This window comes from Diorhabda carinulata, chromosome 1 (assembly GCF_026250575.1).
Source record: "Diorhabda carinulata isolate Delta chromosome 1, icDioCari1.1, whole genome shotgun sequence".
In the NCBI taxonomy this organism is placed as follows: Eukaryota; Metazoa; Arthropoda; class Insecta; order Coleoptera; family Chrysomelidae; genus Diorhabda; species Diorhabda carinulata.
In genome coordinates this window covers 1,876,180-1,902,567 of record NC_079460.1, presented here as the reverse complement: position 1 = coordinate 1,902,567, position 26,388 = coordinate 1,876,180, and the positions used below count along the sequence as shown (strand labels likewise).

Here is a 26,388-nt window from a genome sequence, read left to right as displayed (position 1 = left end):
CATGAGGCTATGTTGCAACGTAACTATTTAATCCTCAAATATGAGTTTTGCTATCCGGAAAAAATAATTTTTCCCTTCAAAATCCTTTTTCCCAAATTGAAGGACTTCTCCTATCGAGATGTCATTAAATAAAGTTCAGCCGGAACTTTTTTTAGGTGGGTATGCTTTGATTTAGATACCTGGATTGCCTTGAAATTGGTGTTATTGCTATATGTCGCCTTGCTTTCGTTTTTATCGATCGATTTCGCTATATTTGTCTCGTAGTGTTCAACACAGAACATATCCTAAGAAGAAACTTAGTAATTATTCAGTGGAAACAACATGGCGGATTTTCGATGCCAGTGCCCTGGATATTACGTGCAGAACTAATCTATTTACGCGGTTCATTTAAATTTACAACGCAGAACATCTACTGTATTCTATGTTATTCATTTTCATCCGATTTCGCAGTTTCCTTAATCCATGATAAAAAACATCTTAGAACTGGGACACGTTTATTCACAAAAAAAGTATTTACATACATTTTCCACTAAACCAAGGAAAATTAGTAGACATGATTACAATTTCACTTTCTTACAAAGTTAAAAATGTATATGTGAAAAATACTAACCAGAAATAAAACATTAATTCAGTTGTACATCATTACTATCATTTTGGGATTTAACCAAAAAAATATTGCTATGAATACAAATGAGCCAAAGAACATAAACGTTTGTTAATGAATATATATATCAAGGTACGTTAAAAGGTTAAGTCGATCTGCTCACCAAGATAAGTCAAAAATGAACAATATTGATACCAGAGATACATAAAAAATCACAGCACTTTAGTAGTATAATGAATAAACTATATCAATTTACCATAGTTGAGTAGAGACTTGTTTTGTACATAGAAAAAGCAAAAATTTTATCCTGTCCATCATTTTGCTGTACCCTGTCTATGAATATTTCTTAACTGTAATTAATGAATTCTTTCGTTACATTCAAATTTTCTATTATACATTTAGGTGTTTCACACATCTCCAATGTCTTTAAATGCTCTTTGTTATTCTTCAAACTGTTTTTCAATTTTGATATTTTGACTGTAGTATTCCGATAAACTTGATACATTACCATTTTCCTAGGTGTTAAATTGTTCTTACTAGTTCTAGCTACAGTCAAAAAACCCGATTTTTGTATATCAAATCTACCAAATTTCTCTGTACAAATGTAATTTGAAAATTCACTTGAAAACTCCATTGGCTCTTCTATAGGTAAATTGCTAGATATTCAAGGCATGTACACTAGGATTATCAACTCGATGTTCTTCGACGATCATATCAGTGTCTAGTATACCTGTATGAATGCTCTTGGTTTACTATACAATCATTAACTTTGGTGTAATTGTAATCTTCATAAATGTAAGTAGACAATGAAGGCAGATGAGAGGTACGAGTAGATGGGATCACTTTCCAGTTGATGATTTTCCCGCAAGCGATAATTTGACGTTGAGTATTGAATTTTACGAAATTCTTACTATTTAGAACACACATCAGGAAAGCGTTTGGAAAACTTAAACAAATGATTATATATCTAGATAATTGTGACAATAATGACACATTTTTATTACACGAGTGCCACGCCATTGGTAAGTGGCAGTACTAAATTTGTTTTGCTGAAATTTAGAGCAAGTCCACTTTCTTATTGGGTATGTTTTGTGCTGTTTAATACATATATAAAATCATAGGACTTTTCCGAACCTATGATCGGATTAACCCGATCATGATCTGGATGTTTGGAAACTAACCCGGATTTATTCGGAAACTTATCAAGTTAATGGGGTTGTAGTTATATGATCATCATCCTTTCTATCCTGGTAGATAAGTTGGTAGATGCGATCAGCTGACGGGTTATTTGATTTGTCTTTTGATCATTAAATATGTGGGTTACTGAGGTTTGAGGCTTTCCAACATAAAAATAGCTTATTAATATTAAAGTCAATAAATATTATATAATAACTGCTCAATTATTAAACATCTAGAATCTATTAAATAACTTATCGAATATAATAGAAGAATTAACGCACAAAAAAGTGACTATAACAAAATTTTGATTTGATGAGCCAATTCTCACCTCTATTTGAATCTTGTACAGTAAAAACAATAGTAAAATCACCCTAAAGATAAATAAATGGTTTAATGCAATAAAGAAGTGTCTTTCCCTAGTTTCATTATTGGTCTAATTAAACTACAACACAAAACAGTTCAATTTCAAATAACATCAACAGCGTTTCATTTTTTATGTAAAACCACTTGTAAACAAACAAATTAGTTGTTTTATTCTATATGAATGAAATTTTGTTTTTTAGACTCTAAATACGTCGAAAATACAAAAACCTTTTCCCTCACCTTCTATTAGTACACGGACTTGTTTGTATAATAGAATGACTGATGGTTCAAATCTGAGTTTCAAGCTAAAGTTATTCTTAGATCCATTAAACACTTTTTGTGAATATACAATATAGCTATTAACATACAATGCATATCAATGGGGTTACAAATATGGATTAAACAACCAATAGATAATAGAAACAGAACAGACTTTAAAATTCAATGTTGGGGATACTAACAAAGATGGAGTTAGAAAAGTATACGACCAAATCGGATGTGAGTATGGGACAAATTTAGGAGAAAGAAGAACATCAAATGTTAGAATAGTGTTCATTATATAATTGTGAATAATTTAAATTCACTCCCCAACAAAATTAACGCAAGAGATCTTTAGATTTCTTTTATTGACTAAATTTAGTTTGTTGTTTTTTTTAGTCCCATAATCATTATTAAAACTTGTAGTTGCTGTACGAAACCTGCAATTTTTTGTAAAGTATAAGAATGGATTGAAATAAATTTGCCATTACGCTATCGATCTCTATAACTACGTTGGAACAAATCCCAATCTTACCCCCGAAGAGTATGCTGCAACTATTTACGTTGACCGAAGAAGGTTTCTTATAAGTGCAAGTGGCCATTTTCAGAGCATTAAAAAGGTTTCGAGAGGCACGAAGATATCAGGACAAATCCGTGTAACTGATGCAAATCAGGATTGACTTATGGTACTTCAAGCACGAAGACAAAGGTTTGATACATATACTTCGGTTCGCCAACTAGTTGTGTGCCGCTATCAATAAGATATAAGCAATTATGCGATAGGGAGACGACTTAGTACTTCGATTAAAGGCTCGGCGCCTAACACATTACGACAGATTTCAAAAGACGGATATGGGTGATAATTCAAAGACGTATGTCGCTCTTTTTGTTAAAGAAAATTTTAAGAGATAGAGAAATAGAGTCTCCGTGGGATGGCATTGATAGTCGTTTACAAGCTCTATCAAATGCATAATTTATCTCAAAATACGAAGTTCGATCCAAATGATTTATATATATATATATATATATATATATATATATATATATATATATATATAATGATTGTAAAAATGTTTAAAATTCAATATCAATGTGATTTTGAATATTGAATTCTATGAGTTTAAAAATTTTTAATATTAACAATATCAAAAATCACCGCAAATCTTAATTAATTAGTTCCCAGACGATGAATATGTTACGTCCCAAGCCCGATCTTGTACGGAGTCGAGCTTCGTACAATGAATTTGTACGAAGTCCGATCTGTACAAGCCATTTTGTACGAAGCCGAGATTGGCGGACTTCGGACAGAGATGATTGTACGAAGTCGACTCTGTACAACGCTGGTTAGGTTAGTTAGGTTTTCCTCAAATACTCTTTTCATCGTGTCCAAATTCATTTTCAATCTCAATCCGTTTTCAATCTACACTCGACAATAGATGGTAGCCAACTAGCCGGAGAACATACTTTCAATCACTATAACTACGTTTGTGTTTACTAACATCTTAATAGCGCGCTCATTACCGAGTGAGTATCGATGCTCCGACTCCGTACAACCAGCGTTGTACAGAGTCGACTTCGTACAATCATCTCTGTCCAGAGTCCGCAAATCTCGGCTTCGTACAAAATGGCTTGTACAGATCGGACTTCGTACAAATTCATTGTACGAAGCTCGACTCCGTACAAGATCGGGCTTGGGACGTAACAAATACATAAGTATTTGAAAGTTCGGAAAATATATTAAAGTTAGTCCACTTGGTGTTTCCTTGCCACGTTCCCTATAAAACTTTGAAAATATGTCTTCATTTTGCTAAGGAGCATGTAATAAATTTTATTATATCTAGTTCATTACAAAAAATGTATAATAATCGACCGAGATAATATGAGAACTCATACAGGTTTGTTAATTACATTATACTCTTACACCTACGATATTCCTGATTAGGTCAAGAAGGTAGATATTATGCTATTGTCAAATCCTCTAAACTGTAAACGTTGTTTCATATGAATGCTTTTCGGAAATAATCATCGATAAAGATCTGAATGTGAGAAAAATAATCTAGATCGTTAGGTAACTGAACAGATAAATCGGGTTACATGATAGGATACTGCCTAGAGATCGTGGTTGTGCGACGTTCCAAACTATGATAAAAATCTTGTTCTGGGCTAGGATCAGCAATCAACTGATCCAGGATCTTAGTTTCCGAAAAGTACTATTATCAGCTTGAGTTAAAACTCCACAAACGTATACATAAGCTATCATTGTACCTATTTACTTTCATAAATTGAAGATTTTCCACTCTAAACGTGCGGTATTAAAAAATTTTTATAATAGAGGGCTTCATATATTTGTCCAACAGCCAATTTTTTTTCAATATCATAATTTTTTAGGGAACCTCAGATTATATAAAAAATCTAATGAATTAAGAATAAAATCAACTGTTGGCAAATATTTGATATTTTTTGAAAATGTATTTACTGAGATGTTTTGAAAATATAATTTTCTTCAAAAAATGCATATTAAAATACGAAAAATGTATGGCACTTTAAATAAAAGTTTAGAATACTACATTTTTATTTATCAAATATGAATCAGTTGAAAAAAATTATGCCACCGATTATAAATGAATACTTGTGAAATTATTTTCGAATCGTCGGCCATATTTTTTATAAAAAACAGTACAAACAATAAGTTATGAAGTGATCTTGTATTGTATAACAATTAGTATAATTTATGTATAAGAGGGGTGGAAAACCTTGTAGGCTAGCATAAAAAAATCTTTATTATATAGAATTTGATATTATTATTTAATATACGAGGGTTGCCTCGTAAGTTTTTACCAAAAGTGAAACAAAGATTAACAAGTTTGAAACAAAGTGTTTGCTTTTCCAAATATTAAGTTCTATACATTTTTGCATACGCTCAAACCAATTCTGAAACAATTTTCTCACTATAAAGTTGATATTGTAGAAACTTGAAACTCTTTGACAACTTCTTGAATCAATGGAAACCTCAACTTTTGACATTGAGCAACAGGAAAAAGTCATTAGAAAATAAATCGAGCGAACCTGGGCAATTAGATCTTTCTTTAAAGGTGATTTTCATTTTTGCAGAAACTTGCTTCTTTCAAACGTTCACCATCAACAAATTAGTCAATCAATTTATAAACTGCAACTGGCTTCACAATAACAAATGTCATTTTGACAAACACAAATCATTGACGCCACCTTTCGTTCGATTGTAGAAACAAGGCAACCCTCCTAGTTGCCTTCGAGGGCGATACAACGATTACAGCGGTCATACGTGGATACAATTTTTATAGTACAACTGTAGATTTAAATTATTTTGTTCTTTTTAAGACAGTCGATGAAAATTACGTTAATTCCACGTTAATTCCAAATACTTAAGCCAACGGACTTTTACGCGATTCTATGTTTTGGAGACGCTTCATCGCTAATTGCCGATTAAACTCTGTTGTGAAATGATAGAGCCATGTCATATATCAATGCGAAAAAGCTCTCTCGTTGTTGTATTCGGTTGATTGTGGGTTCGCATGGCACCCCTTTCGAATGGAGCTTTCACATAATCAAATATTTATTCACGATATACCCAACACGTTCCTTCGATATATTTAGGGTCTCAGTTATTTTAATCAGCCTCACTTTACGGTTACTCGAAATTATTTTATAGACTTTTTAAGGTTTACGTCGGTGTCTACTTCGTGCATCGTTTACAAACCATTTTTCAACGGTTGGTTTTCCTTAGGTAAAGCCCGAATAATGTTTATCAAGCCAATCGTTGTCTTTAATGGAACTTTTTTGTTAAAAATAAATGCTTCATTAATACTAATAATACTAATACTAATAATTTTTGTAAACTAACAAAAGCTGATACCCTCGAAATGCTAAAATTCATAAAATAATGGTACGACGGCTGTCAAATTCCTACACTTGTCTTTTAAAGGTTAGAGCTAACTAAAAATCATGGATATAGTACAATAGCGCTATCTATGTGTTAGCCTACGAACTTTGCAATTCATCTAATAATTATTAATAAAAATACTATGTTCAAAAATTCAAAGAACATCATTTGAAATATATGATAGATTGCTCTTTTTTGTAGTAATTGAAATGTCTGTCTCCAGTCTAAATGTATGTTAATGATATTAAATGATTATCTACAAAATTATTAGTGACATCAACAAAAATGTAATTTATCTCAATTTCACATAAAAGAACATCTCAGTAAAAACATACTCACTAATACCCTAAAGCGACACTTAATCATACAAAAAAATATAACTTTTTACTTACTCATCATGCAGTGAGTCACAGACGAAGAGCAGAATAGTTTAAAAAAGAGGAAGAAGAGCACACATGAAAAAAAGTGTCAACAATAGATAAGAACGAGACAAACATTAATCAAAACTTAACGCTTACCGCCAGTCATTTGAGGCTCCCCTAACTGTACGTAGAAAAGCACGTCTTTTTCATAGCTATCTTCCTCTATTATTTTCAGCAGGATGCTTTTCCTGGAAAAGAAATTTATATCGGTCGTAAATTATAAGATTACCGGCAACCCTCTTCTACATATAAATATTTTTGGAAAATTATATTACGCTTGACAGAAAGTAAAAACGTTTTTGAGTGAAACATATGCACTATTCACAGGAAGATACTGAAATTTTGTTCGATTTCATTTTTTTTGTCAAATGGATCTCGGTTAATAGATAGTCAAATAGACAAGTAAAATTAAAGTGGTCCATTAAGAACAGAACAATAAAAATATTTCAAAATTACGTGGACGATTTTTCTTCAAATTTTCTCTTGCAAAAAGGACCTCCAGCTTTTTTTACGTGGAATTTTCGAACAAATGTAGTCCGGCAAAAAGTATTGTATAAAACTACCAACTTTGCTTACAAAATCTGCCTTACTGGAATTTTATTATTTACAAAAAAACGAGACAAAAGAAATATCGGTTGGTTCAATTTTCAAGAATAGAATTAGAAGAAACCTCAAACTCTGACTGATCGCTACATAATTCTCTCCTATTTTCATGAGTGCGATGTTTATATTCTTTAGCGCAGTGCAACTCCTTTTCTTATTTTGACGTCTTAAAACATATTTCTTCACAGACAGCTCCCAATCTCCTTTTTACTGTATAAGTCCTCAAAGGCAGATCCCTAGATTCATTGATCTGAGCTGCTATCTTTGAATCCCTGAAACGTCGATCACGTTTATTAATCAACAAAATACATTCATCTTTAGTGGTTTTGGTTTTTCGAAGCCGCGTTTTCTATCACCAAAACTCATGGTGGATGCATCTTTTTTTACATTAGTCCGCGGTACAACGAGTTGCAATACCTGTTTATAGAAGAGACGGTGAGAGATATTTTTCTTACAACATAGGACCTTCAACAAATTTTGGAGCAGGGTCTATTATGTTAGAGTAAATATCTTGTATGGCTCATACAGAATTGGTATATTGCAGAGATTTTAGAGCCACATATTGATCCTTATGCCCTTTTTATGGGCAATGACTTTGTTTTATAGCGCTCGTCCCCATGTCGCTAGAATAGTACGTCAGTACCTTCAAGATGTAAATATTGTGGTTTTAAATTGGTCGGTACGCAGTCTGAACTTAAACCCTATTGAGCATGAATGGGAGAATATTTAGAGAAGAGTGAGATCCACAGATTTGATACCAGCTAACCTTCAACAAAGACAAGTGCTGTTAATGACTGGGTGAGAAAATTTGTACCAAAAATACTTAGAGGAGGATTTGATCAGAAGTAGGCCACAGCGTTGATGTGATGTTATAAAAGAATGACTTTGTACTGATATTAGGTATATTTCGAATTCTGAATTATTCCTTTCACTAAAATGTAAACAATACATTCATATTAAAATAATAATTATTCTCATATCTCATTGCAATGATTAGAATCATAGTGATACGGAGTGTATAATAAATGAATTATATTTTTTTTTACTTTATGAAGTTTACAGAGAAATCAAGCCAATTATTAGTTTTCAATTTTCGTTTCAAGATAATTCAAAAGTGTCAATTCCTTCACTTCCGAGTTTTTTTTAAATCTCAAATTTCCCAGCTATTGACATTCTCATTCCATTCCATTGAAATCAATCCATTCAATAATCTGCAAAAAAAATGAAATATTTACATTTTTAAATTCCAATTCTTTATAAAAACTCTTATTTATCAAAGGCTTCTAAAATCGAAAACCTATTCAAAAGTGAAGCTAATTTCTTCTCCAGCAGAAAGAGCATTGAATAGAAAGAACCAATTCGGGGAAAATCCCTTTCACTGGAATCCATCGCTATTGAATTCTCTCTGTTCATCAAAATAAACGAAAACTTTTAAATAGCAACGTGGCACTTGCTAGAGTCTTTATTTGCTAATGACTATTGAATTGTACTCAGTATATGAATTTGAATGGGGTTAAGAATAATTATACCCTGTTTTAAATGGTTAGTAAATTTAATTATGCTGACTATTCAGGAACTGGATAATTCTTTCAGTGAAAATATGACACATTTTAGTGACATCTCTCATTTATGCTTCCACCTTTTATTTGTGCTCTTTGCGATTCGAAATTTGGAAAATGTAATATAGTATTCACCATATTCTGTAAATTTAGAAAATGGGTCACATCTGTTTGTTTCCTTTGCAGCTTTTTCTCGTGTAGGTACTAAACTTTGTGTTTAGATATAAAAATTCATAATTCATGAGTACGTCTTGGTATAATCTTCAAGAGAAATTTATATATTTTTGTAGTCATTTTATACGACAATGTGACCGAAATTTTAAACAACTCTATATCAATTATTATTTATTTTAAGCTGATATTAATGTAAAATCGACTCGCTGGAAAATTTCTCTTCTATTGATGTTTTTTGATATTTAGAGAAAATGGAATGTAAAAGGATCACTTTTTCAATCTATAAATTTGAATTTTCACAAAAAATCATTGTATTTACTCCAAATTAACCACCTCTACAAAGTTTATTAATGACAAAATACATCTCTCTGATACCATTTTATTTAAAAGCTCTGGAATTGAATCTAACCTAACCTAACCTAACCTAACCTAAACAACAGTGGTTGGTGTAGTACATTGCTAGAAGCCTTTTCGAAAATGATATACGTCTATATTCTAAAAAAATCAAGGAGAACCTGATGGATAGTTTCCTTCGTTTTTAGTATAGCTCCAGAAGTTCCAATATGTAATTACCTATCCACAAAATAGCGCTTAAGCAAGGTGTGTTAAAAAAACTGTTTCATTAAAAACAAAGCAAAAAGGTAGTGTAAAATTTTAATCAATCTCAAAAGTACTACCATTTGCTAGCAATGTACTTATCCCAATGACTGGAAGCATTTCATCTGCTTTTAGTAGCAGCCTGCAGCAGAAAATTTGCGAATTAAAAGAGATTTGTGATATGGTACGTTGATATGATGGACTGTTTGTCTATTTTTGGACCATATTCTTTTTAAACAGATTTTAAAAGCTACGAAGCTTCTTTGTCACTTTTTTTTCAACACCACAAACAGGTTAACACTAAAGTGTCTATATTAACACACTGACAATCCAGAACATGCTAAAACTGTTGGTCTCAGCACATGAATGTATGACTTTCAGTAAAAACATATGGGTGATTCCGTTCTAACTGTGATTTTTTGTATTCAAAATTTCAAGATTTTAAAATTTAACTTTTCTAACTTTTTTATGCATATTATTCATCTATTTTACTGTAAAAATAAAACTCTAAGAGGAATTTACTACAACTTCAAAGTATCACGAGCAAGACACAAATGTCGGATTTTGAGTTCCACGGTACTGACTCATTTATCCACGGTACTGACATGGTAACTTAAGATATTAAACAACAAGTGCATCAATTTTCCTCAGTTTGATCATAAACATTAGAATTTATAAGGTAATTAGTTTAAATCATTTGTTACGACAAAAAAAATTAATAATTTATCGGTAAATTCTAGGAATGGACATGACACGGTACTGACATTCAAGTGATGTAGTATAAGTTTTCTTTAAGTGGCAAGTTATATTGTATAAAAATAATGTTTAAATATCTTAAGAATTATTCAATTAACACAAAATTTTTATTAATTGATTATTAATTAATGACTAGTACAAAAAAACAATACAGGACATTGAATATCACAGTTATAATGGAATCACCCATATGCAGGATTAGAGGCGAAGTTCCGAATATGGATCCTGCTGCTAATATGGGAGCGTCATCTTCCGAATATACCTCAAGTTACTCTCACTGTGTCTAGCTTGATTTATAGACACGTGCTGAATTGTTACGCAAAAACAATCGAACAACCGTTAAATGGTTGGTACTAGACGGACACTACAGCCACACTCGGAGCATAGATGTGATAGGGCTAGCCAGTGTTAATCACATCTACATCATTTCTCTCCCACCACATGCTACCCACAAATTACAGCTTTTAGACAAAACATTTATGGGTGGCATCAAGGCTTATTATAGCGAGGAGATCAGGTGCTGGATACATGAAAATCAAAGGGCTATTTCTCAAATTGATCCAGCAGAACTAGCGAGGAAAGCATTTTTAAAATCCCAAACTGCCGAAATAGCATCAAATGGATTCAGAGTAACAGGGATTTTTCCATTTAATCGTAATATTTTTTCTGATGCTGACTTCATCGGTGAGCAAACTGAAGCAGAAAAATCCTGCAATACTTTTGATTTAAATTAATCACTGGAGGAGGACCTGGACAATCAGCCTCAACAAGGCTGCTCGAAGGACATAGGGCCTCGACCAGAAGACAATACTGGACCACAATTTGCAACAAATAAGGTCAAAGGCAGCTGGTGCAACTGAATGTATTTCAAAGAATAAAGCAGGGCCCTTGAAAAATTTCGCATCTCCTTTCGACATATCGCCAATACCAACACTGAGTATACAGTGTTGCTGAGTACAGTAACATGGAATCGAGAAAGAAAATTTTCAAAATCTCAAATTATCACCTTCTCTCGTTACAAAATGTAATGGAAACATCAATACAAAATATAAGTAACAAGAGAAAGTGGAAACTAGAAATAACAACTTCAAAGGGATAGAAAATCCAAAAGCTGCCAACGCCTAAAAAAGTAAAACTGCACGGTTGGAAGAAGGGGAGGATGAAGAAGATTCAGATGATTTTTCTCCAGTTAATGAGGATAACGACATGGAAGAAATTGGTGGCATTCCATACGGGGAAGATGCGGTATGCATGTTTTGCGATGGTCATTTCAAGGACGACACAAGAGGTGAACTATGGTTCCAGTGATTATTGTATAATAATTGGGCACATGAACAATGTGCTGAAGCTGACAAAGACGCTTATGTCTGCGATTTTTGTCACTAATTTGTGCTTTAAGTTTCAAAAATAAAGGTGTTAATTGGCATTTAACTACTGTTTCAAAATATTTGAGTTCCTGGCCCATATTCCAATCACCTTAGACCTGAATGAGAAATTTCCACTTTTGAGTTATGTATTTTTTATGAGCTTCTATATTGTATTAAACATAAAATACTACAACAATCTCTCGAGATACATGTATGCTGAATTTGTTATTTATAGGAGTATATTATTTTGAGTTATCATCAAATATATAGGGGGGCCCATATTCGGAATTTCTCCTCTAATAATTGAAGCTATTCTTTCAATGTATTTAATGATCACGCCACGTATTTGTCGTAATTAACAATTATATAGATTAAAATGATCAGATTTGTGAATCATACACTTAAGAATCTTATAATTGCAGTCCTAATTTGAGAGTTGATTGAAACAACGTTAATTATCTTAATTAGAGTAACTAAACAAGCCTTTCTGTCGACTTAAATATAATGTAAAAATATTTTTTGTTCCCCTACTACGTAATGTCCTTCACGAGGGTATATAGTGTTCGTGACTATGATGTTGTGCTAGATTGTAAATCATATCTCTATATATCTGCACGTCAAATAAGGGTGAAAAGTATACTGAAATCTTCGTATCACACAAACTGATATGCTAAGAAAAAATCATGTTTCATTGACATTACTCATGCAACGTTAACAATTATGAGCTACATATCGTAGAGACACCCACTCCGACCACCCTAAAAATATTATAATAACTTTTTTTAGAAAATAGTCCGTTAGTTTTTGAAACAGTTGTCGTTTAACCAATGAGTCAAATCAAGGCAATAACAGCATTGTTTAAGAAGCATCATCAAGATAAATACTTTTTGGTTCATATTTAGAGAAATGCCTTTTGGTCAACTAAAGAATGAGGTGAGTGATTGTTAGTTTGGTCTCTATATAACAGAATTTTCAAGAAAATCTAAAAGCACCATAAAATATCCAGACGAGCTTCCGATACTTTTAACTCTAAGAAGCAAAGTGTGAAGTAGAATATAGAAAGATAGTGGAGTGTTCAATTATAAGAATCTCAAAAACGCTCCATTTCATAATTTAATCAGAGCTTAACGATTTAATAAGACATCTAAATTTATTACAGAGAATTTTTAATTATAAAATTGTATATGAATTTCCTTCAGTCGGACGTTAATGTTAGTGCTTACCGCAAGCGTCATACTTCCTTTATCGATTTAAATTTTTATTCAACCAATGGAGACTTAGTCTATTGTTCTGAAGTTGACGGTATGATAGGTAAGATGGATAATTAGCATATAGCATTAGCCACTCTATTGACTCGTCTTTGTCAAATTTAACACCATTCCTATCAGGATCGTTTTTAAATTATCAATTGAATTTTCCTACATTCAACTTAAGTGATTCGTCTTTAAAGTTTACGAATTTTTCTTATATATATACTACTTGCCTAGCTAACGTCTCGACGAATATTGAATTACAACTCCTCAATTGCAAGGATATGGTGTAACTACTGACTAGTTTGGACGTTATTATGTCTCATCAGGGCAGTTTAACACTTCTCGTTTGGGCTTGAGACCCGAATATTCGTGGAGGCATTTAGCCAGGAAAGTAGTTGTTTTCTCCTTTGAAGAACGGCGGAATACATTTTCAAAATATTGAATTTAGAAATTATTTCAGAGATGAATAGTAGAAATCATTTATTTTGATACATTTCACACACCTCATTCACCATCGAAATCTATATTATCGGCGACTACGCTAGATTTCTACCTGACCAACGGTTCGCAGTTGGAAGTGAGGATGGCGCCCCTTAGCGTTCGCTGGGAAATGTTTAACTACATGTACCAAATGCAATGCTCTGTGACGTTATCTTAAGTTCGGGTCTTAAGCTCGAACGATGGGTGTTAAACTGCTCTGATGAGACGTAATAACTATAAAGTCTTTACAAACGAAAGGTAATATAGTTGTAGCACGATTTTATCCGAAAAGTGCCTTCCAGAAAGTGATTAGGTTAGTCTTTATTTATATTTTTATAGTTAGGACGTCATTTTCTGTGATAAGAATTGATAAGAATATAATCAAACTTATAAGGAAGTGTCGACCAATAGGTATTTAGATTGTTGGGATATGAATGGGAATTGTCTATTGCAAAGTTATATGAATTTTTTGCAATTCTATATGAACGCTCTTCTATGAAATAAGTGGGGCCCCCCATGTTTTCTCAAATTCTATGTGCTGAGATGACTTTGAGAACTAGGACCATAAATTACTATTGACAAACAATTGTTTCCAACGAAAGCAAGATGTAGATTCACTCAATATATGCTCAATAAACCGGGCAAATTTGATATAGAATTTTGGTGAGTATCCGATGTATGTAGCAAATATATAATAAACGGCATAGGGAAAAGGTGATAGTATAGAACCTTCAGTGTCTCTTGGAGAGTGTCACTATGAAAATAGTAGAACCGTATGTAGGATGTGGAAGAAATATACAAAGCCATATCAAGAAAGTTATATTTCTCAGTTCAATGAACTATTCCGTACAAGTTTAAGAAAATTACGTAGATTTGACAGACCAAATGGCCAAAGATTATTCGGTAGAATCTAAATCTCGGAGATGGACTTTGCAAATATTTTTTAATATCTTGGATTTAGCCGGGAGAACGAACAAAATCTGTCTAAAATGTAAAAGTGCGTATGCGGAAAATCTACTATAGGGAAGCTCAGTAGATTATTTACTCTTGAATAAAAAAAATATATTTTCATACTACTAAGCTGGCTATTCGTTTGGATCCAATATTGAAAATATAAGTTGTCCGGTCATTTGATCGGCCATGGTAGGAATGGGTATACGTGAAGCGTCGGTAGGAATAGGCTACAAATCCCGGTTACATAAAGTTTTTGTATCAATAGGATAATAACGCTAAAAATCCACAATTCATTTAGAGCAAGTAGCCTCCATAAATTAGTTACATCCCAGAACATTGCAGAGAATATGTTTGAAGCATATCTTAAAATTAAATTCAGTAGCTATGAGTGATGAACACGTAGAGGAATCCTTAAATATCCTAAAATTGTAACGTTGTAGAAAATGGTGATTTTGCTTTCAACGGTAAAGATTTTTGTAGTTGGTTAGTTTTATATACAAATCTAGTTATAAACTATTGCAGTTAACCCCCTCCTTTTCAGAATATTTAAACGAAAATAAGAATATTTATTGAAATTCTTTGCTTTAATATTGCATACTTACTTAACATTTATGTTTATCTACCCTTACGGGCGTAAGATGTGGTATTAGTTTATATTTCAATGGAGTCTTTCTTCCAAAATTCTTTCCATTTTTTTCGGTCTATTGTTTGTGGTAGTACCTCATGTAGTACCAGGTGTTCGTTGGTTTTCCTCTGTTTCTCTTGCTGCTCTGGCTTCTGGTATATTCTTCTTGTAATCCTTTCCTTACTCATCCTTTTAACATGTCCGAAGCATCTTCTATTTATGGTTCTGCAGGTTTTGTATTTACTTTATTTTTTTTGTTTTTTTTTGTGTCTTTCAATCGTTGTCCATGTTTCGGAACCATATGGGTGTGGGTACTCTTTTATAAAATATGACTCTCATTTCTCTGGTTATTTCACTGTTTCAAAAAGTTTTCCTGCGTTTGCTGTTCTTTCTGTTATTTCTCTCTCTATTTTTCCATCTCCTACTATCATTGAGCGAAGTATTTCAAATATTCCGTTTGTCTATTTCCTATTTTGATATATTGTGTCTTTGTTTCTGGGCTTATGATCATCGTCTTACTTTGATCTATTTTTATATTCATACTGTATGTAATTATTGCTTCGATGTACAATTCAAGATTTCGGTTTATTGTTTTTTTGACCTCTGCAAATATGACTATATAAAGGTCTTCGATATACTTTGTGAACTACGTCTAATCCTCAAATTTGGTTATTTGTTTATCACTATAAATATATATTTTTCTGTGTTCTGGATGGCATTGAAACGTTTCTAATGTGTACATTAGAAATTTCTGTTTATTGTCCCATCGAAACAGAGAGAAGAGCTTTCAAGAAAATTGGGGATGAGAAAATGAAAGCTCATCATATTCCTCCTGCCAACTACCTCTGAAATATTTACTCTTTGAAAATTGTTCGCTTTCGTTCCTGCAAACAAGCTTTAGAGTGATCCAGTAGCGTAGGAGTGGAATATAAAAAATCAGCGTATCCTTGAACGCACAAACGTTATATTTTATAAAAACCACGCTATCGATAACTCATGAAAGGGCTTGCACAGATCGATTTATGCACATTTTCGTTCCTTAACACCTAGTGTTAATGTATGAAAAACATTTCCATTTTTGCTTTAAATCCCATCTAATATAGCATATGATGAAGTCTCTTTATTCTGCTCATTTCATATAAACCATTGATTGCTACTCCATATTCAAGAGAATTCGTAAGAGATCCAATAGTCTGGTTTGAAACGCAGTTAGGAGTATAGAACTTTTTTAAACCAAAAATTGTAGAAGCGCAAATTATTTACACTAGATTGAATAGCAAAGGCTTGTTGAGGGTTTATTTTGAATTTAATTTTTCCGTAACCGTAATCTTATTAGAATGCACAGGTAATTCTTCTTTAATTGTTAATTAGTTTTTTTTTATAATAAGTCTCTCTTTTTACCCCGCAAGATTAAATGAAAAAAAAAATTGCCGTGCCGTTTTCGTATTATCGTATTAAACAAGTTTCCCATAAAATCGACCGTAACAAGCAAATCCTTGATTGGTGCTTATCAGCTCCAGGAATATTTGAAACCCTTCAAAGGATTAATCTTTGTTCATTGATACGTGTCCTTAATTAAATTGTAAGTGATGATGACACTTATCAGATTCGATAAGTGTTTGCCAATTTGTTTTCACTTTGACTATGGATTTTGAGGAGTATTTTCGTGATATTTGCAAATGTTTAATTAGAATAGATGTGTGAATTAATTTGAATTATTATCGAGGATCTAAATATTAATCGTTTCTTATATTTTTTAAAGTTGTTCCTATTTAAACAAAGAAAAAAATTAGAATTTATTTGATCGTACTAGGAACAGTTCTAAAAGATGATTTATTGCTGTAAGTTCGCCAAGAAACGATTGTAACGTTTGGAGAACAAGTAGATATTTTATTTATATCGGAAAGTGAAGGGAAAATTCTTATAACTTTTTGTCGAAATATTCACGTAGAAGGTAAACAAACTGAGAAATTGCCTTGTCATCCGATTTTGAATAAATTTGTTTCACTATTTGATTCGAAATAAAAATAGTTTTATAGTTTAATTATACTATTTTCAACTTAATAGGATAACACTTATAAAATCAGAAATATGGCTGTGGATTGGGATTAACAATTTCATATTTCATTAACAATTTTATATGAATACTGTTTTCCAGAGCAAGTAAAGGTTGGCACTGGCTAGCTCTTCAACAACACCGATCGAACAAAAGATTCGAAAGGAGGAAAACGTTGAACAGAGTTCAGAAGAAGTTTTTATGCATTTCATATATGGCTAAGGAACTATTATTGAGGATAAAGAAATACTTCAAAGCGATGATATGGTACAGAGTCAAGGTGGACTAAGGCTTGCAGGCTCCTACCGGACTATCTCTATACAGGCAGTGTTAATGATATTTGCCGCTTTCAAGCGTAAGAGGATATATTGTAGCAACTTAGATATAGGACGATATGATACGGCAACCATCGAAAGTGGTGGAACAGAAGAAAAATCAACTGAATGGACGTAACGACCGTGCACCGAAAGGAGTTCAGGTATGTTAACTTCTACATTATCTAGCTCCTGACGAAATGAAGTAGGTAAAACCATCTGAGTGTCATACTATAAACTAGAACTATATGATGCCGGACATAGTTCTTCGTGTGTAATCACTGAAGAGATGTGAGAAAAGAACTAGGTAAGACTGTCGGCAGCCTAATATCGTCCAGGTGATGCTGCACAAGGTAGACTGGTTGCAACTGGTGCTATCTACGCAGAAAAAATTCTTGGGAAAAAAAATGTAGACGGCTGCCTGGTATGATAATATCATAGAAAACGAACATACACGGACAAATCCACCAACTAGAAGAAATATCACCATAGTTTCTGGTTGGATGGCAATGACAGAAGATGGTGGTTTATGGTAGGTTACGGGAGTCCCACATATCAATCAGCGCTCCTGGCGGAATCCGTTACTTGGATTCCGCATCTTCTTAATGTTGTCACATGATTTTCATTGACTGTAATTTTTCTAATAAATAAAAAACTTTTTTTATGGGTTGTCTTTATTTCATATCCATTATTTTTCATTAAGTAGAAAAAATGATATTAGCCAAGAAGCCGCCTTCAGAATTGATGAAAATACGGTCACAAATTATCGCATACAGAATTTTCAGGAATATGTTCCTGCATTCATGACGGATCTTATCTTTTAGGACACGAAAAGTCTGAAGCTTGTTGACATAGATTCGAGACTGTAGAAAACTTCACAAAAAGAAGTCTAGATAAGTTGAACCAGGCAATCTTCTGGCTATTAAAAATCACCGAAACGAGATATTAAGCAACTCAGAAATGTAGACCTCAAAATTTCATATGCGACGTTTCTCTATCCTGTTGTAACCACATATTCTCTAGTTTAACTATCGTTGAGCAATGTTCTGTTCACAGTAGTAACTGCGCTCGCGGCGTTTTCAAAGGACCGATGATGTCTTAAGCATAAATACTAAGCCGCGGCCACGATATGCTCATAAAAACGGTTGTTCCGCTCATATCTGACATCGCGTTTTGCTCCACACTCTAAGAATTTAATAGCTTGCTCAGTTGGTGTCGTCGACCGGGAAATATTATTATAAATTATCCACACCAACTAAAGGAAAATTATGAGTTAAGATCTTGTTGACATATATTTTTTATCTGTTTACTTCATAAATATTAGGGAAAATTGACATTCATTACCATTTATAAAATTTATGGAATCTTTCGATAAGGTGATGACTTCTGCTCCACCTGTTATTTTCTATTAAATCCCGCATTGTTTTGAGATAAAACTGTCACTATTACGTTCCTTGAATAATTATACTCACAATATTCCTCAGTGGTATGTTTCTGAGAAGATTATATACAAGAATTGTTTGTCTCGACTTTACTCAATCCCTTGGAAGTTATTTCGGTAAACTTCAACTATGTTTTGCGATTAAATGTGGTTTCGAAACCAAAGTTCGTTAAGTACGACATTATATTTCATCTCATAGCTCATAAGATACATCCATATCAAATATGAGCGCTTGCCCTGGGGTATTTAACAAGCAGTTTCATCTATTTATAACTGTTCCATAACTGGCACTTGCATTTGTTATTTCAATATTATTACATAAATAATAACGATTGTTGGCTCACGTTGTCTAAGAGATAATTCAATAAAAATTGGACTTTTCACAAATACTCTCACAAAATATTGCCTATGGACGCACACATGGATTTGATTTAAGAAAGATAGAAAAATCGACGTCACCAATTCCACATATATACTAAAAAACTTTCAAATTGTATTCTCATCGGAATGCTGAATAACATGAATATGAAATGAGATTAAATAACATGTTTTATGGTTAATAGAAAGTTTCTCAATATGCTTCTCAAAATGGACTATCGAAATTTTCTACTTGTCTTCGTTTATGTAAATTTTGAAGGCTGTCAAATGCAGTTTTTTAATAATGCCTTAATTTAAAATTCCATCTCAATTTTTTAATAGGGTGTCTCAGAAATCTTCACTTTGCTTATTAAATAATCATACAAAAACGTACTAAACATAGCCCGTCGTATTCTATAGTTTCAACCCAACGTGCAGCAGACTATTTGAGAACTCGGTTAAACCATTCTTTGGGCTTGGATGAAAAAAAAAATTGTCACACTACATTTCCAGCATCTGAATAAATAGTAATCTGACGGTGCAAAGTCCGAACTAAATACTGGATGTAGTAGGAGTTCCATACTACAAAGTTCTTTGAACTTATTCCACATTATGGAGTTTAGCCTTGTCTGGATATAACAGACTACAATTTTTCCAATGAAACCTCATATAATCAGATCAGCTGTCCACTATATACTTACATGATAACTCGATAATCTGGAATGTTTTTGATGTACACTAAACCTTCATAATTCCACTAGACACACAACAAGACTTTCTGCTCAAATCGACCTCTCTTTGAGGCAGATTCTGGTGATTGTCCTTTGTCTAACCCCTGATACTTGACGTTTGGCTTGAATCTTGGTAAATTCCTGGTGATACTATTTGACTTTCAAAGATCTTTTCTACTGCTTCATTTGTATGTTCAGTATTCCACCCAGGTGGGTGACCTGAGCGCCGACGATCTTCAAGCGTCAAATCTTCCCTATTTCCCTCATTAACTGTATCTCCCTCTTCATTTTCATATATTTTTCTTGCTACCAGAGATGCTTTAATACATTAATTTTATATTTATCACACTCCATACTATTTATTATAAAAACGTAGTGCATATTCAATAAATGAAGAGAGAATGATTCAGAGAAAGTTTAGCAATTGTATTTTTCATAGAAATAGAGACCAGTTCTAATTACGAGTTTATATTGAGACGGAGAAATTTACATATGAAAACCGACTTATGAAACCCCTCGAGAAATCGAGAATGAATTCAAACACATATCGTCAGTTTGAATTATGATATTAAGAAAAATGAGTTATATACAGGGACAGAGCTCAATTTTTGAACATATTTACGGGAACAAGAAAGGCACAAAGTAACAAAATCAAATAAAATATAACGACCAGCTTTCGTGGAGATTTGCTGAATATAATAATATAATTATTAAGTATTAATTTTTTTGGTAATTGAGACACAAGGACCAACGATGGAAAACAACTTAATTTCATTAGTTTCCTTGTATTTTCTATTCTAACTTTTTTATCTGTATATAGAACTATGGAATCAACTTCCGCTAATCACCACATAATAAATTGTTGATGTATTGTATTATTTTGTATTCATACAAATACATTGGTGTCTTTCAAACTTCTCTCTCTATGTTTACATTTACCTCTTGGAACTTTCTTGAAATGATTTAATTTATCAGAAAAAAGCAAAGTGAAATTTTTTGTTTGTGTACATAATGTGAAATAGGATTTTCGTTGTTAGGTACTTTGAAGTTGGAATAAATCACAGGAGACTACATAAAAATATTGGGGAGATTTATATTCATCAAAAATGAGATTCAAATATTTTTGTGGATTTGCTACACTTTGTTGCTGTATAAAAAGATATATCTCGCTCTCACCATAATTTTGAATATTATTAGGAGAAACATATTGAAAATACTCAATTTCAATCAGAATTTATGTAGATACTCATCAATAATGACAATATATTATATGTTTGTACTCACTCAATTTAAATAAGAATAAGCAATTACAATATAAAAATATTTATCGTTGCGCACCCACCATAATTTCAAATTATAACGAAGTCATTAAAAGGAGTCTCCAAATATATTTATTCTATGATTCAAACAAATATTAAATATAAAGAGAGGCTCTTGATAAATGAATTATTACACATGAAAACCGTTATTCAACTCTTGTAAAGACTTGAGTGTCTTCTTCAAAGTTCTCATAAGCTTCAATCGAAACTTTAGATTGTTTCCAAACTCTTGATCTTGTACATAAAACAGAACCTTCGAGAGCTTATTGTGAGAAATTGAAGCAATAGAAATAATAAAGATTAATTTCTCTTAAAAAGTACACAAAAGTCGTAAGAAAGATATTATAGGGAAACACAATCTAAACTTTTCTTTGTGTAGAAGACAGTCAATATATTAAGAGATTTGAAATTTATTAATCTGCGTGATAGAAGTATAAGACCTCCAATAGTTATAAGAAATCTAAAGTTTATATAATGAGTTTGATAGAATTGAATAAATAAATGAGTATTTTGGGTGTTAAACATATTTTTTGGTATTTATAACGCAACCCAACCAAATATTCGAAAAGATACAAAACGAAAAACTAGAAATCAAACCGAAGATGTGAAATAAAAAAAATGGAAAGGAATAATTAAAAAAAAAAACTAGTAAAAAGCATCCAGAAACGACAAAATCACATATGAAATGATTAAAAATCTAAGAAATATAGAAATTGATGTACTAGTAAAAATTACAAATAAAGTCTGACAGGAAGAAGACAAAAATTATAAAAAACAGAAAAAATCAACTGTCAAAACAATGTGAATCACGCCACAATACAACAAGTGGAAGAAAACAATCTGGAGAATAAAACAATAATCATTGATTCAAAAAAAGCGTTTGATACGGTACCTATGAAGAAAATCTGGTAAGGGAATCGAAAAGAGGATGAAATTTATAAAATAATCTAAAATTAGGATAGGATTAAGACTAGGAGAAAGACTAAGCCCAATACTGTTTAAGTAATATAAACAATGCCATCAGGAAGAGTGAACAGAGATTAAAGAATGTATTGTATAAGAACCTAGAATGAGTAGGTAATAGCCGAGGGTGCTTGTACAAACAAGATAATATTAATGTCAAGGAACGGAGCACGAGTATAAAAAGATTTGGTAACCTGAAGGGAAGGAAAGACTCAAATGTAACCAAAGTATTGGTAACATTAAATCCTAATATCAGTAAAGACATTAAAATAGAGAACATGTAAACAAAGAAGTAAAATTATATTGTAAAGTAGTCTTCGAAGAAATAGGAAAATAAAGTGCAGGAATAAATTATGAAACAAAAAAATGTAATATCATTTATCGGCCAGTTTTAATATAGGAATACGAGTCATGGATGCTTGCAAAAAAGTAGGGAAGCAAAATGTTTACAGCAGAAAAAACGAAAAAAAAAAACAAATAACGGTGTTGAGAGGAAATTGAATAAATATTGAATTTTATAGAACAACGACAAGACATATTCAAAGTGTTGACAATGACAAGTTGAAGTGAATATCATAAACCCGAAACCTGAAGATTAATATTTCGAGCATAAAATATACATTTCAATTGACTTTATAAGTACTGTACTCTAGTCAAATCGTTAACTACGGTTTAATGTAGTCGGAATTGCCACTATAAAATTAGTTATTATGAAAATGAAACTCGTAAGCAATCCCGTTAAAATGTCACTAAAATATCATGGACGCAACAACTGATCTTTATTACTGTAGGAAATTGTTTGAAACACTGTTGAAAATAGTGAAATTTCCTTTTCAATGAAGTATCTTAACAATTACTCCACGTACTTTTGCGAATAAAGTAATGAAAAGGAGTTAACTAAATTGAATTTTTTAGTTATGTTAATTTTGGCTTAGAATACTATTGTAAACAGTTCACTTTATAAATCGTACACGTAGTGGGATAAAAGGGTTTCTTAAATCGATAGTTCCTTGATATATTGCATGTTACTGACATTATATATGAAATTATGTCATTATATTGATCAATCAGTTTAAATTTGAGTTGAATCGGCGTTTTTCTTTATATTGTTCACACAAATATAGCTATTCTATGCAGACAAAATCTTTTTACAGAATTAGTGTCTATATTACAAAGGCGAATTTTTTACGTCCCTAAGTTGGTAAAATTGTCCTAAACACTTATGCAATAGTATGAGCATCATATAGCATTAAGATGGTGAATAATGCTTCATTTAAAAAAATCTTATCAATTTTTGCAGATAAAAATATCAAACAAAGATATATTCTAAATGTTATCTACAATTTCCAACATGCCCTGAAGGGTCTTGAGTAGGCATGCAAACGAATTCTAAAAGCACTAGCTAATCGAAATATGGCAACTCTAATGTATCTACCAGGCGTATACCAGGTAATGAGGAAGCAGAAAAGTGGTCACGACTCCATATTGTAGACCAGAGCCCTACTGTAGTCTCTCGAGCAAGTGCAAACAAATTCTAAAATCACTAGCTAAATTTTACAAAGTATAACTACTAGGAAGCCGGTCATACGAGGCAATGAGAAAGCAGAAAAATTTGCTAAAATATACAATTACTTCATATTTTTAACCATAGCCCTACTGTGGTCTTATGGGATGTCATATCAATAACGAAATGACTGGCTGGCTAAAGAATGAGATGGAATCTTACTGAAGAAACACTTCAGGTCTAAGAAAGTTCAAAAAATTTCAAGTTCACTGAAAAAAAACTTTAGGCTTAAGACAGTCCAAAAGATTAATAACCATATCACCTAAGAACTCTGAAGAGTTTTTCATGATGTCCAGAAACGACATTAAACTGGTGGTTGAATTTTGACATTGCCTCTTCAAATACTACCATTAGACTATCTACTCTGTGAATGTTTTGCCCATTTTAACAAAAGACTACCTCGAAGGAGTAGTGCTACCACCTTGTGAAATGGGACATAAAAACCCCAGAAAAATAGATTTTTTTAGTAGTATACGTATTTTGGGAACATTGAGATGCAGTGTCTTGTACAAAATATCTTCTTGATATAGTTACAGAGTGGCTTGGAAGCCAAAACGAATAATCTACAATCTTTGCAAAGAACTGTAGTAAAATTAAACATAAATAGTTACTAGAATACAGAGATTTTTTGGTCTACCCAGTAAATTATATAAGATATTCTATGTTTCATTGTTCTTATATTCAAACCGCATCCATAGTTGTTGTGTTGTTGTCGTTGTTATTGGAAGTTTGGAGTTTCTGAAACATTACTCATTTATTTGAAAATGTTTTCTCAAAGTTTCAAGGATGGTTATATGTATCTAGTGACATTTATATTAAAGCGTTTAAATTTTGTTTCACTATCAGTAGTTATTTTAGAGCTATAAAAACAAATTTATCTTTTAAAATTCCACTAAACATATTTTCTCTTATTCATCTAAATTGTTTTGAACATAAGTATTTCCAAATAAAAACAATTTATTACTTACTCGGATTCATTATTTTCGAATACCAATTGTCCCTCTTGCTTCTCGTATTCCTTTCCTTGTTTAGCAGTACCATCTTCCGTCCAATAGGGAATTATAACTTTTCCTCGAGCTCCTGAACATCTAACGACTTTCAATTCGTACTGGCCGACACTTTCGACTAACTCGTGGTTCTGTGCTTCAAATTTGAACAAACCCCCATGGTCATCGTCCAGTATGATAACGGTTGCCAAAACCGGGCTTCCTAGACTACCTGTGGGTTGAGATGACGATAAGCGGATATAAAAATGTTCGTCGGGTTCGAAGACGTCGTCGTCAATAACTTCTAAGCGGATTCTGTAACAAAATTCGTAGAATTCGTAATTCAATTTGAGAAAGGAAGCAAAAGTAGTTTGAGATGTGATACTGAAATGCAGGATAATTCCAAAAAATGTTGTTTTGAATTTTTAGAAAATATATGCATAAAAATATTTCAAAAAAGGGTTATCAGTTGATTTCCATAATTTTATTACCACTTATTCTATCACAGAGAAATTGGTATAAGTCGTCATTTAAGATTTAAAAGGTTTAAAAACTGTAGTTTAGAAAAGCTGAAGTGAATGTCGATATAGTGACATCGGAAATGCATCAAGCGATTTCATTGCTAATGCAAACGTTGGAACATTCTCTTTAGACAACAATCGATACCGAAGGAGATTGTTGAGGTGTTCACGAAAAACCAAAAGACGGTCGAAGTGAGAGATTAAAGATAACTCGATTGAAATTAACATTTTTTTAGAGTGATAAATATATATAATATATAATAATTATATTCATAAAAAACTAATTATTTTGTGTTTTCTGATTTTCGAAAGGCAGCCACACCCTGCTTCTTTTTGAAAGAAATACAAGAAAAATTTATACCTTCAAGGATTCACTATTTTATTTATTCTCTTCAATCTTACTATGTGCCAAAACAGTTACTGAATGACTTTCAACAACGAATTTCCCAATAGTTTCGGAACAAAATATTTAACCATTTATATTTGTAATAAGTATCTTCAAAGAAACTTTCGGTATTTGCCATTATTAAAGGCTTAGTAACTAACAAAGTTAATAACTTAAACTGAATGAAGGGACCCCCGAGCTCCTCAACTAATTTTTTGCGAACATCTCTCATTAGGTTTTGGACGACTTGAACATCTATTTGGCATATTTTTCTAAAAATAATTTACTTTGCGAGATAAAAGTGCCCAAAAATTCTCATTTGGACGGGCTTGAGGTAAATAATCTTATTTTGCTACGACGCCAAGCCGACTAAGTAAACATTATATCATCTCCAACGTGATTTTGACGTACAAAATCAACTGATTAAATGAGGTAGTTTTGAAATAACTTTCAGAAACTATAGCTTTCCCATTACTCGACCCACATACGATCTGGATACCCCTCTTGTAGAAATTGCACACCGGAACAGAACTTTATCAAGGAATTTTGCTTTATACTTTTATTTTACATTGTTAGGGCTCTCTTATATATTGTGTTCTTCGATTTCTGAATTGGCTAGTGTGAAGTATATTCCATCA

General features: G+C 32.3%; 1 protein-coding gene across 2 annotated transcripts in view; it reads right to left on the bottom strand.

Annotated features, from left to right (window-relative positions):
• LOC130892593 (sodium/calcium exchanger 3) overlaps positions 1–26,388 on the bottom strand; it is a 90,306-nt gene that overhangs the window by 47,188 nt on the left and 16,730 nt on the right. For both annotated transcript variants that reach the window (XM_057798080.1, XM_057798072.1), the window contains exons 2-3: positions 24,827–25,159; positions 6,842–6,933 (exon numbers count right to left, since the gene is read on the bottom strand). In XM_057798080.1, coding sequence (XP_057654063.1) covers positions 6,842–6,933; positions 24,827–25,159 — 425 coding nt within the window. The remainder of the gene's footprint in view (positions 1–6,841; positions 6,934–24,826; positions 25,160–26,388) is intronic.